The sequence below is a fragment of the Trematomus bernacchii genome, unplaced genomic scaffold (assembly GCF_902827165.1).
Source record: "Trematomus bernacchii unplaced genomic scaffold, fTreBer1.1, whole genome shotgun sequence".
Taxonomy (NCBI): Eukaryota; Metazoa; Chordata; class Actinopteri; order Perciformes; family Nototheniidae; genus Trematomus; species Trematomus bernacchii.
The window spans coordinates 5435500-5453394 of NW_022987869.1; the positions used below are offsets into that span (position 1 = coordinate 5435500).

At 38.6% G+C, this 17895-nt stretch overlaps 1 protein-coding gene across 1 annotated transcript; it reads left to right on the forward strand.

The window, feature by feature from the left end:
* The first annotated feature begins 1886 nt into the window (after window positions 1-1886).
* On the forward strand, window positions 1887-17313 carry cln3 (CLN3 lysosomal/endosomal transmembrane protein, battenin). The gene is given in 16 exon segments (XM_034113708.1): window positions 1887-2178; window positions 3029-3065; window positions 4089-4185; window positions 4288-4317; window positions 4319-4375; window positions 5118-5197; window positions 5956-6041; window positions 7961-8033; window positions 8526-8669; window positions 9290-9423; window positions 11400-11452; window positions 11530-11598; window positions 13148-13203; window positions 13661-13754; window positions 14964-15104; window positions 15590-17313. Coding segments are annotated over 16 exon segments (1323 nt in total). The 5' UTR covers window positions 1887-2123; the 3' UTR covers window positions 15707-17313.
* Window positions 17314-17895: the final 582 nt, after the last annotated feature.

Here is a 17895-nt window from a genome sequence, read left to right on the forward strand (position 1 = left end):
GGGAAGCTTTGCAGAAATTCTACTTTTTCAGTGTGAAAAAGTGGTTGGCTTCCCATGCACGGTATGTTATGTTAGCAGGGCCGTCCCTCCCTACAGGCCGATCATGCAGACTGCGTGGGGCCTCACCTTGCAGAGGGGGCCTCATCTTGCGGAGGGTGCCTCAACTTAGCCGAAAATGCGGCGCACCTATGCGCTTATGCGGCGCAATTAGTGTGGCGCGGCACGGTTTCGCCTTAGCGTCCGTCCGTCGACGCTCGCGAAACAGAGGGCCTCATCCTATAACTTTGCGTGGGGCCCTCATGGTGGCCAGGGACGGCCCTGTATGTTAGTATATTATTACAATGTTCCAGTCTAGTCATGGATGCTTCATATGGAAGTTATGGTTGTTTTCCCTTAAAAGTGTATTGAATGTCAAAATAAAAGCACAAATACACCCCTGACTGCTGGGGCTGGAGGCAGGGGCCACGGCTGTCACAAAGCCATAAGTATTGTATTTCGTTGCTTAAAAGGATTTGAAAATGTTGTCTTACTACATACTTTTTTATTGGTATTTTGTATTTATCTATTCAATTGTCATACATGAACATCCTACATTTGACATACAACAGACAAAGTCCAGGGGCAGACATCAAAGCAATAAGACATTACATACAGTCAAGAAAAAAGGAAAGAAAAATACATTTTGATACTTCAGATTCAATATTTTTCAAATATCAAATTAGTTTTGATTGCCTTCTTATTCCTAATGTTTTTTGTTTGTTTGTTTAAATTCTTCATAGAAATTTACAAAATGTGGTTTGGAGTCAGCCCATTTCTTTTTATGGATATGAAATTTCCCTAAAAAAATGTTTTACTGCACCAAAAAGACAAATTCTGCATCCATACTATAATCCCTGAAGTACATAAGAATGTCTTTGTCCTGGAGTTGAACCTTTTGTCCCGTCTTTTTCCTAATAAAACATTCCACCTCATACCACAATATTCTACAATAAAAGCCTACATAAAATAAATGGCCAATAGTCTCTTCTTGTAGATTACAAAATGTACAGGAATATTCAATATCAAGTCCAAATCTTTGCAGTGTCTTTTTTGCTGGACATATTGTGTGTAAAAGAAACCTCAGCTCCTTAACTATATTATTGAGCAACACTATATTTCCAATTAAACAAATTAGTTTCCAATAGATGTCTCCATAAAGTGAAGCCCAGAAGAATCTTCCTCTGGGCAGAGTTACAGTTTGAATGCAGTTTCTAAAATATTTGTTTGAGCATTTATTCTTGGTAATGTCCACTTCACCAAGGAATACTGCTAGAAAGACTAACAACTGAAACCTCAGTATCTGAACATCTGAGAAGCTGCAGCACACTCCTTGGCAAAGCATCAAAAACCACTGCATATTCTTTTGGTGTAACCGGTAGGTGAAATTTAGAAAGGAATTAATTGTATTTTAGTAATTGCCCATCAGTATTAACAAGTTGTCTAACTAATAAAATACCATGTTCAACCCATCTTTCATAATATAGAGATGTTCTTTTATATTGAATATTCCTGTTGTTCCAAATGTAATAATTGGTTGGTGAAAAATGGTGTTTGTAAATTAGTTTCTAGGCCAGCAGGGAAAGTTAGATAATTGTATAGGCAATTTCTCAATATTATAATCACATTTAAGTATAAATGTAACCTCCCCTATTGAATTAAATATATTTTTAGGGAAGGTATTCCAAATGTTGGCTTTTTCGCTAATCAAGTTGGTTTACCATTTCACTTTGAAAGTATTATTGTCTTTCTACATACTACAAGCTCAGTATGCTGAATAGCGTCACTGCATGGGAACGATTTTAGATAGTTTTGTTTCCACTGGGAGTTATTTTGATGAAACACCGCGTTTCATGTGACGGGACGTCGTCAAAGTTTACAAAAAGAAACCAGCTTGCGCTATTTAAATACATATCGTCACAGCTCGTGAGCCGCAGTCTACGATGCTTATCCTGGGAACATTAGCAACGTCAGCCCGGTAAAAACGTTAGCACGGTAACATTAACAGCGTTAGCCCGGTAACGTTAACTGTTGGTAGCCTGGCGTCCGGTAACGTCAGTGTGATACCTCTCCTCCGGTTCGGTACCATGGAGCAGGCGGCCAGCGTTAACGCAGACCCGGCGCAGCGCTCTGACAGTAACGGTGGGTTTCTCCTTAGTCAAAAAATATGAAAATATTACAAACATATGCTTTGTGAGTTGCTAATAGTCTGTCTGCCAGCTCCCATTGTGAACACGGAAATGTTGACTACCCCAAAGTTGTATGTTAGAAATGTACTAGTAGGCCTACGGGTCCCCAGCACATAGAAACTGCTGGATGCTAACTTGCATATGTTGGGCAATTTGCACAATTAGTATTAGTTGCATTAGCATATGCAGAAATAGTTTTAAAATGGCTTGGCCGATTTAGAATTTTGAAGTGGTTTTGGAAGTTATTGAGGATGTTGAAATTGTTGACATTTTCAGGATTAAACATTGCAGTTTGAACCAGAAAGTGGAAATATGTATACTCTCGGTGGACTGATTTTGACTACCATGAGTAGTGTTGCGAGCATTGGATATAGAGAGCACAAGATGACATTATCTCTACTGTGGACATTTTATTTTTTTACAAATAAATAAGCAATATGTCGAATTCCAACGATCCAGAGTCTCCTAGATTTTTTTAAATCGACACAAAGTTCAGCAAACATCAGCCAACAGAGAGTATAAATATTGCCACTTTCTGGTTCAAACTGGAACAGAAATGGAATCAGCATCCTCAATAACCTCCAAAACCAATCCAAAAATATCCCAATCTTGAACTGTAGTCCACATTGCAAATTGTACAAATTGCCCAACATATGAAAGTTAGCATCGGGCAGTTTCTATCTGCTGGGGACCCATACTATACATTACTCAACATTTCTGGATTCACAATAGGACTCTATGAGCTGGCAAATACACTGATATGCTGTATGAGTCGCTAAAGTCATGTGTCTGTGTGTTCACAGGCAGATGCTCAAAATGGCGGAACTGGACTGGATTCTGGTGAGTGTTTGCAAAAGCTGAAAGTCTAACAGAATAAACACTATTACAAAAAAACATTTTTGACCCACTTATGGAAGCTTGGGGTAGTAATACAAAAACTACAATTTCTTAAAATGTATACAATTTTAAATTAACATTTGAATGGCATGATATCCAAACATGTTTTTTGAGGAATAGCTGGAATGTAAAATGTGAAATGTAATTACAAAGATACTCTAAGAAAACCACCTCACCGGGTCAAGAAAGACCCACTTATGCATCTAAGGGTTAAGTTACATTCCTCATCCCAAATGTGTTGCATCCCCCTTTGCACTCGGCATCATTGTGGACACATGGAATGGAATTGTTGTTTTATATCTGTACATATGCATGTTTATATCTTTATACATATATCTTCACACAGGTAGACTACAGCAAAGCTTCTTAAGGGTTAACTGAAGCTACTTAATCAAAGTGATGCAATCTGCTTCGGAAAAATGATCAAATGATCAATGTAGATGTTATATGAGATTATAACAGAATAGGATATCAAAATGTCAGTAAAATGCCAATTCATTGAGTTTTTCAAATCAAATTCAAAGACAGTAGGAACAGGTCTAACATTTATTTGACTGTTTATTTCATTATTGTTATTATTTAAGTTATCACGTTCAATGTCCAAAAAAAAAGAACAAGATTTGATTTAAAGGAATGAATGCTAAAGAATCAATAAAAAGACACATTCCTTTCCTTTTAATGAAGCAGAATTAATCATATTGTAGTATAAGTAGTTAAATTAATGGCAAAAAAGTTTGAAATACTACTTAAATCACTATGAACTCCTGCACTCCTCTACAACACTGATTGTACACTGGAGCAGGGTTTATTTTGGTCTTTTATTTTTCATTCAGGAGTTACTCTTTTAAACACCACCATCTTTTTCAAAGACGCACCAACCAGTGGCTCAGCTGTGTGTTATTGATGCATGTGAATGTGCGTACCCTGCATTATTATTATGTAACTCTTCTTCTGTTATGCTCCCAGGCTCCTCGGGTTGTGCAACAACTTTGCCTATGTGGTAATGCTGAGCGCTGCACATGACATCCTCAAAAAGCAAGCGTCAGCGAACGCCACTTCACCTGTGAGCAGTTCAATCAGTATTTGCACTGAGTCTTGTTATTGCCAATGCCTTGAAGCTGTATGTCCTTATGAACACAAAATGATTCCCTTGTTCTATATGTAGACTCCATCCCCGCTGACTGTGGATGTCCAGGCTGGGAACAAGCAGCAACAGCAGCAGCCCCTACGACTGTAACCCTGTTTCTACTGCGGTAAACACAGTCACTACGCCACAAGCTCTCCTGTGCCAACATATACAATAAGGATTTTTAAACTATTATCATTATCACTTTGCATTCAGCCCAAAAGCATGTGTGTGTCGGTGTTTTTCTATGTATGTATTGTGTGTGTGTGTAGTATTTGTATGTGTGTGTATCTCAGTTTTTTTGTGTGCATGTGGGTCTTTTTGTGTATTTTTGTGTGTTTATTATGTGTGTTTATCTGTAGCTGTGTGTGTGTCTTTGTATATATTATGTGTGGGTGTCTCTGTGCGTCTCCCCGTGTGTCTGTCTCTTTGTGTATGTATGTGTGTATGTATGTATGTAATGTATGTTTTGCTGTGTCTCTGTGTGTGTCTGAGCCTCTGTGGGCTTGTGTCTGTGTGTATGTATGTATGTAATGTATGTTTTGCTGTGTCTCTGTGTGTGTCTGCGCCTATGTGGGCTTGTGTATGTATGTGTGTGTGTATGTATGTGTGTATGTATGCAAGAGAGATAAGAGAGCCGACTATTTTAAACGGGTTTTTAGACAAACAGGAAGCAAGATGAGTGAAGAGGTACTGAAACTCATCTGACAATCAGAGAAACGAAGCCGTTGTTCCACACATAGAAAACATACAGTATATATCGCCACACATTAATAGTATTGAAAACCATAAAAGATATCCCACATAATTGTAACAATGTAAGTCTGACATAAAAACACAATTGATTTCAAAGATGCTGTCCTCCTCAGGCTGTGCTGTTAGCGGACATCCTCCCAACGCTCCTCATCAAGCTGGCGGCTCCCTGTGTCATCCACAAACTGCCTTATGGGTAAGACACTTGTGTACCTGTCCGTCAAAGTCCAGGAGAAACAGTGCTGGACACAAACATTGAGTGGTGTCGCTCAGTTCAAATACGTTCAAGATACATTTCCCTGTACCCTGGTCAACTCAACACTTGTTCCATGTTGAATTCATATCCCAACACTTCAGTTAAATGTTTATTCCTTTTAGAAGGAAATCAAATAAAAGATCAATAAAAAATATATAATACAATATTTATATTGAAATAAGAATTTAAAGTAAGAATATGAAATCAAAAAGATCAAATAAATACATTTATAAAAACACAAGAAGTTAAATTAAGTCATGTAAAATAAAAAATAAGATGAGCTGTGGTTAAACAGCTGATACAGTGTATTAGTATATTCTGATATTAGTCCCGAGTTACACAGATGAAAAGGGTTTGGCTGCTGATGGTTAGGGTCCTTCTAACCTGGTTAGGGTCCTTCTAACCTGGTTTATTGATACATTTAGCACCATTGATGTCATTTACTCAATATTTCCAGTGGCTTCCCCGTGCTGCTGTTTCAGTCAACTCTTTCATATCATTTTCACGTGGTCTTATATTTAAAAGTGTTCAGTTTCATTGATGGAAGCGTATCAAAGTGGAGTCGTTATAGTAGGTTGTGCTGGCTATACATCCGATTGGCTGTTCATAGGAGCACGTTGTCCAAACAACAGCATGTTTATATGTTTGTATAATACATTAGTAATTGTGGATTTACTGCCTCATTCCTGTTTCTCTAGTTTCCGGGTGTTGTTCTGCGCCCTGATGGCAGCCACAAGTTTCCTCCTGGTGTCCTTCTCCTCAGCGATGTGGATGAGCATTCTGGGTAAATTCTGTTCTTATTATTTTGAGTCACAGCTCTTATCGTTGTGTGTAGTGGAACATCTGATAACGGAGTATCAGAAAGAGTCCGCTTCAGTTTCAGCTAATCTTATCTGAACGGGTGCTGCTGCGACGATTCCACTGAAATGTGATACTTTAATAGTTTTTATCATGAACTATGGATCAGCATGCATGCTAATGACTAAGTGTGTGTATGTGCATACACATTTCCTTCTAATATCTGTAGCAAAGAAGTTTAAGAGAAGGAGGCAAATGAATCTAAATGAGTGTTGAGTTACAGAACATGATGTGGAGGAAATATTTGATTGAACTGCCTTATTTCTTATATTATTATTATTATATAGTTCCAAATAAAATATTTGCTTTAGAGGATTCATTTGCAGAAAATGAAAACTGCTCAAAATAACAATAATCAGGCTTCCAGATGGCTCCGTGGTGGGGGCCGGCTCCTGAACCCATCAGGCAATGTCATCCCCTCTATCTCCCCATTTCACCTCTGTATCTCTAATAAAAGGCACAATCTGGCCCCAAAAATATATTTAAAAAAATAATATATATATATATGCATGGGTTTCAGACCTCATATAATGGAGCAAAAACAAGTTCATGTTACTTTATATATATATATAACACCACAATACTAATATTCTAACTAAGGAAGAGTTCAATAATCAATATGTGGTGCAATAACCCTGATTGACAGTAACAGCTTTCATTAGTGTCACCATCCTCTAGCTGACTTTATGCCACTCCTGCCCCAAACATGTAGACAACGGTTCATGAGCATCAATGTTTATCTTGCTAACTGGGTATCCTGAGGTTTGTAAATGCAGGTTTTGGGGATCAGGCAAACCGTGATCTGCTGCTCCTCCATACACACCTTGACTGACCTGTCTGTTGACAAACCTCCGAGTTTTGGGAGCTTGTCATAGCAAAAGAAAACAAGATGTCTTCTTGGTTAATCTTGTATGTGGCTTGGTTCATATGTCTTTCACAAATCGACCTTATTCAAGCCTTGCTGAAGCCTCATCACCAATTCTCAACAGAATGTATCACTGGGTGTGAAACATGTTGCCTCTCCAGGTCTCTGGTAAACCATTAGAAGACTTGTGAAAAGCTACAAATGTGACTCATCAGAGAAATGGCCTTACTCCAGTCCTCTATAGTCCAACCCTTATGGTCTTTGTTGACTCATTTTTGAGGTAATAACTTTCTTTTACTATATACACATATTAAAATACATTAAAATGTATACTTTTTTTTGCATTATTACAGGTATAAAACCACGTCATCTTTTGTTCTTTTAACCATTTTTTACTTTATCCAAATACATACTCCAATTGACAATATTCTTATTTTTTACTTGCTATTTATCAGTGCTTTTCGGAATAAATCTAAAACAATTATTTTACTCAAACATATCTTTAAATAGTAAAAAACCAGAGAAACAAATAATTTAGCACGGGTCTCTTTTCCACAGCTCTATTTATATCAATTGTAGTGTGTGAGAATAATCTATTTAAAAATGAGGTGTTGCAGAAAAGCCAACGTTGGATTATAATACATGTCATTAATCCATAATTCATGTTTGCAGTTTCCTCACAAGGGTCAATAATGTCACAGAGGAAATACTTTAATCATTCTGGCTACAAGTCTTGATTAAAGCTTATTAACTGTACTGGTGACATTTCTATTGAAATGATATAAGAACACAACTTTATTGTCCACTAAAGTGTCAAATAGTCAGTTGCACATCGAGCAGTTCAGTGCAGGTTACAGAGAGGCGTTGTGGGGTAAATGCAAGAGGAAGAAACATGATTAGATCTATTAACCACACATACAACTATTCACTTTCAAGTCATTTAATAAGGCGGCTCTGTGCCTCCCTCCTGTGTGTTTCAGGAGTGATCTTTGCCAGTATCAGCGCAGGACTGGGAGAACTGTCCTTCCTCTCCCTCACTGTGTACTTCAGCAGGTAAACACTTCCTCTAACCAAGGATGAACTGATTACAGTTGTGTGGTCAAAGTTGTCACAGGGGCAGTTCTAGTCTTGCACTTCACTCTGAAATCGCTGATGGTAGAGCTTACTCAGAGGAACCTAGAAGGAAGCACCTTCCAAACAACGCTCTCCTCTCAATGCCGTGCAACAATGATGTGACTCAAGCTAGTGCTAATTCCATGAAAGAGCATTTAAATAGCTCTTTGTCACAAACCTAAAGCAGTGGGCAATGACCAGACGGTTGTCAGCAATGATGTCACATCATAGCTTCTGATGGTCTGTCTATAGAGTGGTGCAGGTATGAGTCTGTTAAACAGGAGATGAGTCAGCAATTCTGTTTCTGTGGTTGAGTATCATAAACGTGTGTTTGCCACAGATATTATTTTCTGCAATATTCCAATATCCAATCCAAAAGTCCAATGGAGTCCTTGTGATCCCCCCCCCCCCCCCCCCCCCCCCCCCCGGCAGGGATGTGCTGGGCGCCTGGGGCTCAGGCACCGGGGGAGCTGGTGTCGCTGGAGCCTTCCTGTACTCGGGACTCACCCAGGTGGGCCTGTCTCCCCAGGTCACGCTCCAAATCATGCTGGTGGTCCCGTTCGCTTTGTTGGTCAGGTGAGTGTGGAGTCCCAGAGCTGATTCACGCATTTGCACAATAACAGACTGACATTCTTTAAAGATGATATGCTGCTTCATACAGCTGAAGATAGACAGGAAAGTGGGTCATTGTTACACTTTTCATGGTTTGTTTTATAACTTTGAATCTCAGTGGATGTATTTAGAATAGTTTCAAATGGATTGACAGAGGGTAAAATGAGTAAATAAGAAAAGAGAGGTATCAAGAACATCAAAACAACAATTATTTTCACGATAAACACTTGATTGATGATGAGGTAGTAAAAAAGTAAACCATACTTTGGTCTTTCATTTTTTTACCTCTTTACCTAATATTTTATTATTTAAATATATTTTCCTTTTTACAAACAACTGACCAGAGGAAGATCTTGGGTAGATAATGATGAGAAAATAATGATTTTAATGAAATCAGATTTTAAATGTGGGAGAGATCTCCTTCTGGAGGGAACACAGGGATTTGAGCCTTTGCGGACCATTTAAATGCACATAAACAAAATAAACACACTACAGGAAAGTCAAAACTCCAAAAAGCAGAATCACCTCAGTTCTTCTCACTGTTCAAATGAAAATATGTGTACTTTTGCTTTTCCCCCCACCAGCTACTTCTTCCTGCTGGCTCCTCCACCTACTCTCCCTCAGTGGAGAGAGAAGCAGTATGCTGCGGTGGTGTCAGAGGAGAGGCAGCAGCTGATGGATGACTCGGAGGAAGAGGAGCAGGGAGAGTCAACCCCAGGTACATGTCACAGACAAATCAAAAAGGTTCAAGTGGACGGGATTGAAATGACATTAACGAGTTTAGCTGCCGTTGTGCATTACATACATGGAAGGCCTTTGAGTGCATTACTGTTATTTCATCAGATAATAAAGGAAGCACATGTTGTTTCAGTGGGGAAAAGGTTTCAACTTCATTTAGATTTTAAACAAGTGATTACATTAAACAGCAGGCCTGTGACCTCATGGTGAGATTTAAGGTCAGATTAACTCATTGGCCTCTGTTTATCTCAGTGTGGAGGAAGTTGTTTCAGTGATAAGGGATGCACGTGGGTGGATTCGTGCGGTGAAACGAATATATGTTGGATGTTATCCGCTCTGTGTTGCAGAGAAAACTAATATTTACACTTTGAACTCAATGTGTTAATAACTTCTTTTGATACTGCAAAGATAGCAGTTTCACCCAACTTCCATTCTGAGTGCTCAGCTTGGCTACAAAATTAGATGGCAAACAAGAATATTGAACTACTTTGTAAAAGATTGAACTAATGGAAAATTACACTGATATGGTGTTTTAAAGTAACGAGTGGGAGTTTTGAAAAAATCTGACACTGATCGATAAAAAGCAACCAATGTTGTTGCTAATCATTGATATATCCCAGACTAAATAACAATACAAGTTCTGCTTGGCATCAACTATACAAAGAATAATAACACAAATATTTATACATATTTACCAAAGCAAACTATCTAAAGAGAAAGAATAAAATAATGTTAATATACAATTTTTACTGCCGTTTTTTTAAATGGACACTATTGTCCTCTAATGACATCATATTCTTTTTTTAAGGGATGCACAAGGCCTAAACCTGCAGATTTACATTCTTTTTGGAGTAGCGACCTTTTGAGATGATAACCCAAACCCAAATTAGTAATATAATATGTTCTTATTGACACATGTAGCTGACATACAATACAGCTTTATTTATAGAGCACTATAAACCTCCAGACCAAAGTTCTGTACAGTCAAATAAACAAACAAAACATACACAAATTAACACAGCTCAGCTCACACACCATAAAACTAGTATAAGTAAAAACAATAGACAATTTAAAAGCAATAAAAGCAACACTCTAAAAGATGTTAATACGCTAAGGAGAAGAGGTGGGTTTTAAGAAGCGATTTAAAAACAGGCAGTGTGGAGGCCTGTCTGATATGCAGGGGCAGATCGTTCCACAGTGTAGGAGCCGCTACAGAGAAGCAACGGCCCCCTCTGAGCTTTGACCTGGTTCTGGGCACGTTCAGGAGCAGTTGATCAGCTGACCTGAGAGGGCGGTTGGGCGTATAAGGGTGTAGCAGCTCAGAAAGATATGGTGGGGTCATGCCATCCACCAGCTCCTGAGGCAAATAGTATCACTTCCTTTGGTTCCACTTCACCTGATGCATATTACTGAAATATAATAAAACAGATCTGATAGCTCCCTTCTCTTGAGGAGATAGAATTAGCTTTTTCTTGTCAGTTTTAATGAATGTATAACCACTTCATGCGCAAGTGCTGCATAATTAATCAAAATCTTATCGTAATCACAATTCAAACCCGTGCAATATCTAAATCCTAGTAAGCACAATGTTTTGGCAAAGGGAAAATATCTTGAATATGATTTTATATTAATGATTGTGCTGCTGCAGAGAAGAACGGCATTCTCACACTGCGATCCTCATTTGGTACAGATCCACACAATGATCATTTTAATTTTCTTTTCTAAATGATGCTCCTTCCCTCAATTATTGCAAATCATATTGTAATTGCAATATCAGTCAAAAATATTTGCAAGTTATACTTTTTTCAAAATCATACAGCCCTAATATGGGCAGCCTGAGTTGCTGAGACCATGCTGTTTCTCGCTTATTTGACAACACAGGCAGATTTAAAGAGGCTTTTCACAATGAATGAATCATGTTATTGGTTCATGCTTTCGTCCCCCTCAATGTAACAGGGAACAGGAGCAGCGGACCGCTCACCCCTAAAGAAAAACTTCATGTCATCAGAGTAAGCACACTCTTCCCTTCATTTTAAATATGAGTATCTTTCTGATCAGCCCTAACATCTCTTGTTCCTGTGAGCAGGGCCTAATGAGGTTTGTGTTCCCGCTGGGACTGGTCTACTTCGCTGAGTATTTCATCAACCAGGGCCTGGTAAGTTTGAGTTGTTGGGCCAAATCCAACATTAGTGTGCTGTAGTCTGAAAGATGGTATGAATTGATGGTTCATGACATTTCAACTTTTGAAAATATAGCTAATAGAGTGGTGCAGTGGTCACTTGTTTTTCTCTGCCGACATGAATGTTAACATCAGAAGGGCTCGCTCGACAAAAATGTAATGGCTATATATATATAACCAATGGCAAAAAGAAGCCTCAGACATTCACCAGTGGGGTATTTAGACTATGTTTTTGTCTAAGATAAAACATTAACATATCTTAAAGGGGACCTATCATGCAAAATGTACTTTTGTATGTCTTCTATACATAAATATGTGTGTCCCCCCGGTGTGTCAGGGAACTCACGCAGTGTCAGAAAACAAGACCTTCTCTCTTTTCCTCCGTACCCAAATCTCTAAAAACGGGGGTACAACGAGCGGATACAGATTTGCTGCCGATATTACGTTATATCGGAAATGTGGGCTGGCTTTACACCCACGGCCCTATCAGAAACGTTGCTATCAGAAACAATGCCTGACGTGTTTTGGACATAATATGGTCTTTGTTTACATTAGCAAGCATCGCTAACACTCAGAGCTGACGCTGTACTGGAGAGAGTATGTGTAAAGAAGCAGGAAATATAAAAAGGAACTCACCTTGTGGTAAACCCGCAAGAGAAAAGCATTCTAGCTCCATACTGTTTCAGAAATAATCCTTGATGTGGTTTGGAACATGATAGTGTTTAATCACGGCAGCATTTAGCTGAGTATCTCGTAGAATTCTGAGCAGGCGTTTGCTCCCCCCTTTTCAAGCTAAGGACCTCGAACCTACAGTTCTCTAACAGGGCTGCAATCAAGCCCCCAGGAAGTGCGCCGGACTCTGATGAAAATATTCGTTGCGTCCAAACGGCGGTACTACAATTTCCGTATCAGTCCGTGACGTCATTGGGCCGAATCTATATTTATTTTCTGTCTCCATTCATTCTACTGAGCTGAGAGTGGGAGCTCGGGGGGGCGGGGCTTAAGGGGCGCATGCTCTGTGAGCGCACATACGGGAGCTTCTGCTCTGACAGCTAGGCATGATGGGTAATCTGTGACGTTTCGCTCTCTCAAAAGTTGGGCCATTTTGACCTCATGCGCCAATGAGCAGCTCTCATAGGAAAGAACGAGACCCCGCCCTCCGACGCTGTATCCAGTTCTTATTATACATCCATGGCTGGAATAGAGGGATATTAGGGATGTCTAACATGCATGATCTGTTTGGTATTTGAGCAAAATACATCATAGACATGTTTTTATATATTTTTATATATCTGATAGCCTATAATATATGCCTAAAAATAGCATGATAGGAGACCTTTAAGCTTGAGTTAGCCACAGACCTTGTTAAGGGCATCTACTGTAACTCTATACACGTTCAAAAACAGTTGACTTCAAGACGAGGGAACCCGATGTGGTAAAACGCTGAATCATTTCCGAGTTTTAGAACTGATTCCTGCACCTCTCTATAATGAGCACGGACTAATGTTGGCGTTTCTTTCCCCAGATGGAGCTCCTGTATTTCCCCAATGTGTTTCTGTCTCATGCAGAGCAGTACCGCTGGTCAGTTAACCTCACCGTCATCTTTTCTGAAGGATTCAAAAGTTATATATTTGTTCCTTTTTGACAACTATTTGCCTCTTATTTAGTTTTTGTATGTTCCAAAGCAAACTCCTTGTGTGTGTACGCCTACGAGGCTATAAACGTGTGTGTGTGTGTGTGTGTGTGTGTGTGTGTGTGTGTGTGTGTGTGTGTGTGTGTGTGTGTGTGTGTGTGTGTGTGTGTGTGTGTGTGTGTGTGTGTGTGTGTGTGTGTGTGTGTGTGTGTGTTGTGTGTGTGTGTGTGTGTGTGTGTGTGTGTGTGTGTGTGTGTGTGTGTGTGTGTGTGGTGTGTGTGTGTGTGTGTGTGTGTGTGTGTGTGTGTTGTGTGTGTGTGTGTGTGTGTGTGGTGTGTGTGTGTGTGTGTGTGTGTGTGTGTGTGTGTGTGTGTGGTGTGTGGTGTGTGTGGTGTGTGTGTTCAGGTACCAGACGTTGTACCAGGTTGGTGTGTTGGTGTCTCGATCATCCCTGTGCTGCATAAAGATCAGGAAACTGTGGGCTCTCTCTTTGCTCCAGGTGAGAAATGCACACTAAACATTTTTCTCAAATTATGATGACATTTCAATTTGAACAAATTTGTAAAATGTCAACTGCCAACATTTTTTAAATTCCGTATTCCTTAAATTTCCACATGTGGCAACGAATTTGGGAGGAAAAACACCCAAATATTAAAAAAGCTATTGGTTGACAGTAACAACTTATTGGGTACATTTGCATTTTATATACTGCTTAATACTAATCTACAACCAACCATACATTTGTTCTGGATGTACCATTTGACATACTGTAGGTATATGGTATGGATGGAATACATTTTTTGGAATTTTTTTTCCCTTTTTTCACCTAACCCAGATAGTGTGGTTCAGGACTGACTCATTAACTCGGAAATTAGTTAGCATTTGAATACTTAAAATGTCCTACATGAAATATGTCAGTAAACCCCCCCGGGCGCTGTACAATAGCTGCCCACTGCTCCTAGTACTAGGATGGGTTAAATGCAGAGGTCAAATGTCACTGTGTGTGCTGTGTTCTCTGCATGTGTGACCATTAAAGAGGGTTTCTTCCCTCCGATTCTATTCTATTAGCCGCCTTTAGCTTAGCGCTGGTCATGTGACGTCATATCGTTTTTTTTACCATTAGTTTTTTACTTCGGGTAATTGCTGTTATGCTTCAACTACTAAGTGGTGTTGATATGAGGAGATTATCCTGCTGAACAAAACAGTAGAAAACTGCTCTTTCAAATATAGCTATCACTTTTTTTATTGGTGTCTTTTGTGTTGATTTTATTTTGTTAAATTAAAGACTGTTGGAAATCTTTTTTATTTATTTTATTTCATAAGCAATTTCCTGTAATGTAGGGTTAATCACAAAATACGCTGTGATCATATTGTTATCACCATTAATTTTGCTTTAGGAATTATTAATATATTTAATTATTTAGAAGGAAATATATTTGACTATATTTTTTATTATTTTTTATAGTTCTCTATCTGTGTTTTTAATTCTTATTTTTATGCACCATGACCCCAAGTCAAATTCCTCGTACGTGTAAACCTACCTGGTAATAAACAACACACACCTATCTTCATCACCAGCTGTTATCACAAATATGCACAGAATAAAATATTTCCTCAAATATGAACAACAGTCCAGAGTACAAATCCTTTTCCTTCTAATCTGTGGGTGGATGTTTGCATACTGCTGACTCTGCTGTCTGTGCTCCAGGTAGTGAACGCGCTGCTGCTCCTGCTGGCGGTGCGTTTTCACTTCCTGCCCAATCCCTGGACCGTGTTCGCCATCATCCTCTACGAGGGTCTGCTGGGCGGAGCGGCCTACGTCAACACCTTCTACTTCATCAGCAAGGAGGTAGGCTGCACCATTGATCAAAATGTAGATTGTGATAATTCATTGACTTTAGGGGTAAGTCTTTTTATTCCACTTCAAACCCTTTATAGTTTATTTGCCAGTTGCTTATTGTGAACCCGGAAATGTTAAGTTCCCCAAAGTTTTATGTTAGAAATGTATAGTACGGGTCCCCAGCACATAGAAACTTCCGGATGCTAACTTACATATGTTGGGCAATTAGCACAAGTTGCGTTATCTAGCATACCGTATGCAGACAATAGCTAAAAAAAAATGTTGGCCCATTTGGACAATTTTGGAGTGGTCTTGGAGGTTATTGAGGATGTTGTATCGATATCTGAGGTTTAAACTGCTGGCAAGTAGACTTTTAAGAGAGTGTTTGGTGGCACATCAGCATACCGCCCTGCTCTGTGTACAACTGACTTGTTCATTATTCTACATCACATGTCCAGTGTGTGTTCATCCTGAATTCTTTGTTGTATCCACAGTCTGAAGACAGACACAGGGAGTTTGCCATGGCTGCTGCCAGTGTAGGAGACAGTCTGGGCATCGCTCTGGCTGGACTCGCTGCTTTCCCCGTGCACAGATACTTCTGTTCCCTATGACGCAGCCCACACACACCTCCACCATGAATCAGCAGGAAGTGGGTGGGTGCCTGCTATTTCAGGGATTGAAAACAGGAGACTAAATTCCTACATAAAAGTGGTGGTGGAAACACTTTTGACCTACTTCTACTACTGATCAACTACTGCTGCTTTTTGGGAAGCACACTTCTGATTTGGAGCCGGTTTCCCAGTATTTCTTTACAGAAGGCATGGTGAAAGCTAACTCAAATGAATAATGCAAAAACGGTATTAGAAGTCTGTTGCCGGCAGAAAATGATTGCAGACTTGTAGTGCAGTAACCTCTGTGACTAAAACACTTTTTCTTTAGCTGCTTTGCAAGTTAAAGAGGCCCTTTATGCTTTTGGGGTTATCTTTCCTTGGGTTCAAGAGTGAAAAACGTTGAATATGAAGAAGCAAATGCATGTCAGGAAATATCCAGTTCATGTCGTAGCAGTCGTAGTTAGGCTGAATGAAGAAATGTAAAAAAAATATAATAATATCCCATAATCTGAATTATTTCCGTACAACAGGACATAGTAGATCATCTTCTTTTCAAACATAACACTGAATCTGTCTGTCATTTATCTTACTAAGGTTAACATTATACAACCATGTTAAGCTTTTAATCCAAAAAAGTAATACAACACAATTCTGTACTGAAGGCTAAAATGTAATTAGACATTTTCAATATTTTAATTGATATGATGTTGTGGGACCTTTAATCTGTTTTTACGTTATTGCATTTTGCTAAAGTGTCCTTGATACTGACACAGTTGACACTTGACACAGCTATTGAGTACTGACTGTTTGTGGTTTAACACATCAAAGTGATGTTAACAAAGGAAGTTAAAAGGTTTTTTAGTGCCTTCTTTATTAGAAGCAGGTCAACTGACTGACGTGTGATGTTGCTTCTCTGTCTATGGTACTGTTGCAACGGGTCGCATGCCTTTTACTACACCTTTCTACCAAAAATAAAGGTCTTTTGTGTGCTTTAATATTGAATATACTGTAACAATATGAAAAACTGGACTATGCCCAGAGCTTTAAAATACTAATATTATTAAATGTACATACATCTTTATTTAATTGTATTGCTTACTTTAACATCTTATGTTTATATTAATATTTTCATTATTTTTTATTTATTTCTCTTTTTTTTATATATATATATAATTTTAAATGGAGCAACTGTCATAAACCCCAATTTCCCCCTGGATAAATAAAGTATTCTGATTTATGCATACACAGATCATCTGTTTGCAAATCAATTAAACATACAAATCTGCTTGCTGCCACCTTTGAATTATTATATTGAATGATTTCATTCCTAGCTATTTTGCTCATTTGCACTGCAACTAACGACGGTTACTCTAGACCATTTTCCCAATAACTCTATCTTCAATAACTCTATCTTTAAACATTAATCAAATGTCAGATAATAATGAAAATGCTCATCACAATTCACTTAATGTGACTTCTTCGAATTGCTCTGTTGGACCAAAATCGATGACTGTATTATAATTGCTGATCCTTTTCTGTCAAATCATCTTTTCAGCTCAAGTTTACCTGTAATTAAAGTGAAAGTTGAGCCTCATTTTTATAAACAATGTGTTTTTTGTGTTCATTTCTTTTATCGTTCTACATGAATCATTAAACCTTTAGCTCTGATTCAGTTCCAAACTTTACTGACTTTTTTTCATATATCCTCAGGTATAGTAACAAACCACTACTGACACCATGTGGTTAAATGTGGCCCCAAATGATCACAGTTGTGCTACAGCGGAAAAGATTCAAAGATCTCCTTTCGACGTGTTTCCATATCAAAATGCTGAGCTTGAATAATCATATGTCTGGTATTGTTTTTCTACACAACAGGTCAGATTTATTTTCAATTCTAAAACATTGCATCCGTGCCTGCTCCCTTCTACTATTGATAGATTCTCAATCTAAGGTTATGCTTTAGGTTTTGACATCACAGTAGGATATACAGTTTATGTATATAAGTATGTATATTTATTTCACGAAAAAAATCATAAAGTCAGCCAGAGGATGGAAAGATGCCAACACTCATTAAAGCTGTGAGCTGTGACCGTGAATCAGGGTTATTCATCCAAATGGTGATGAACTCTTAAGTTAAAACATTTGTATTGTAATGTTCTTTTCTGAAACCACTGCATGTTTTTTGACCA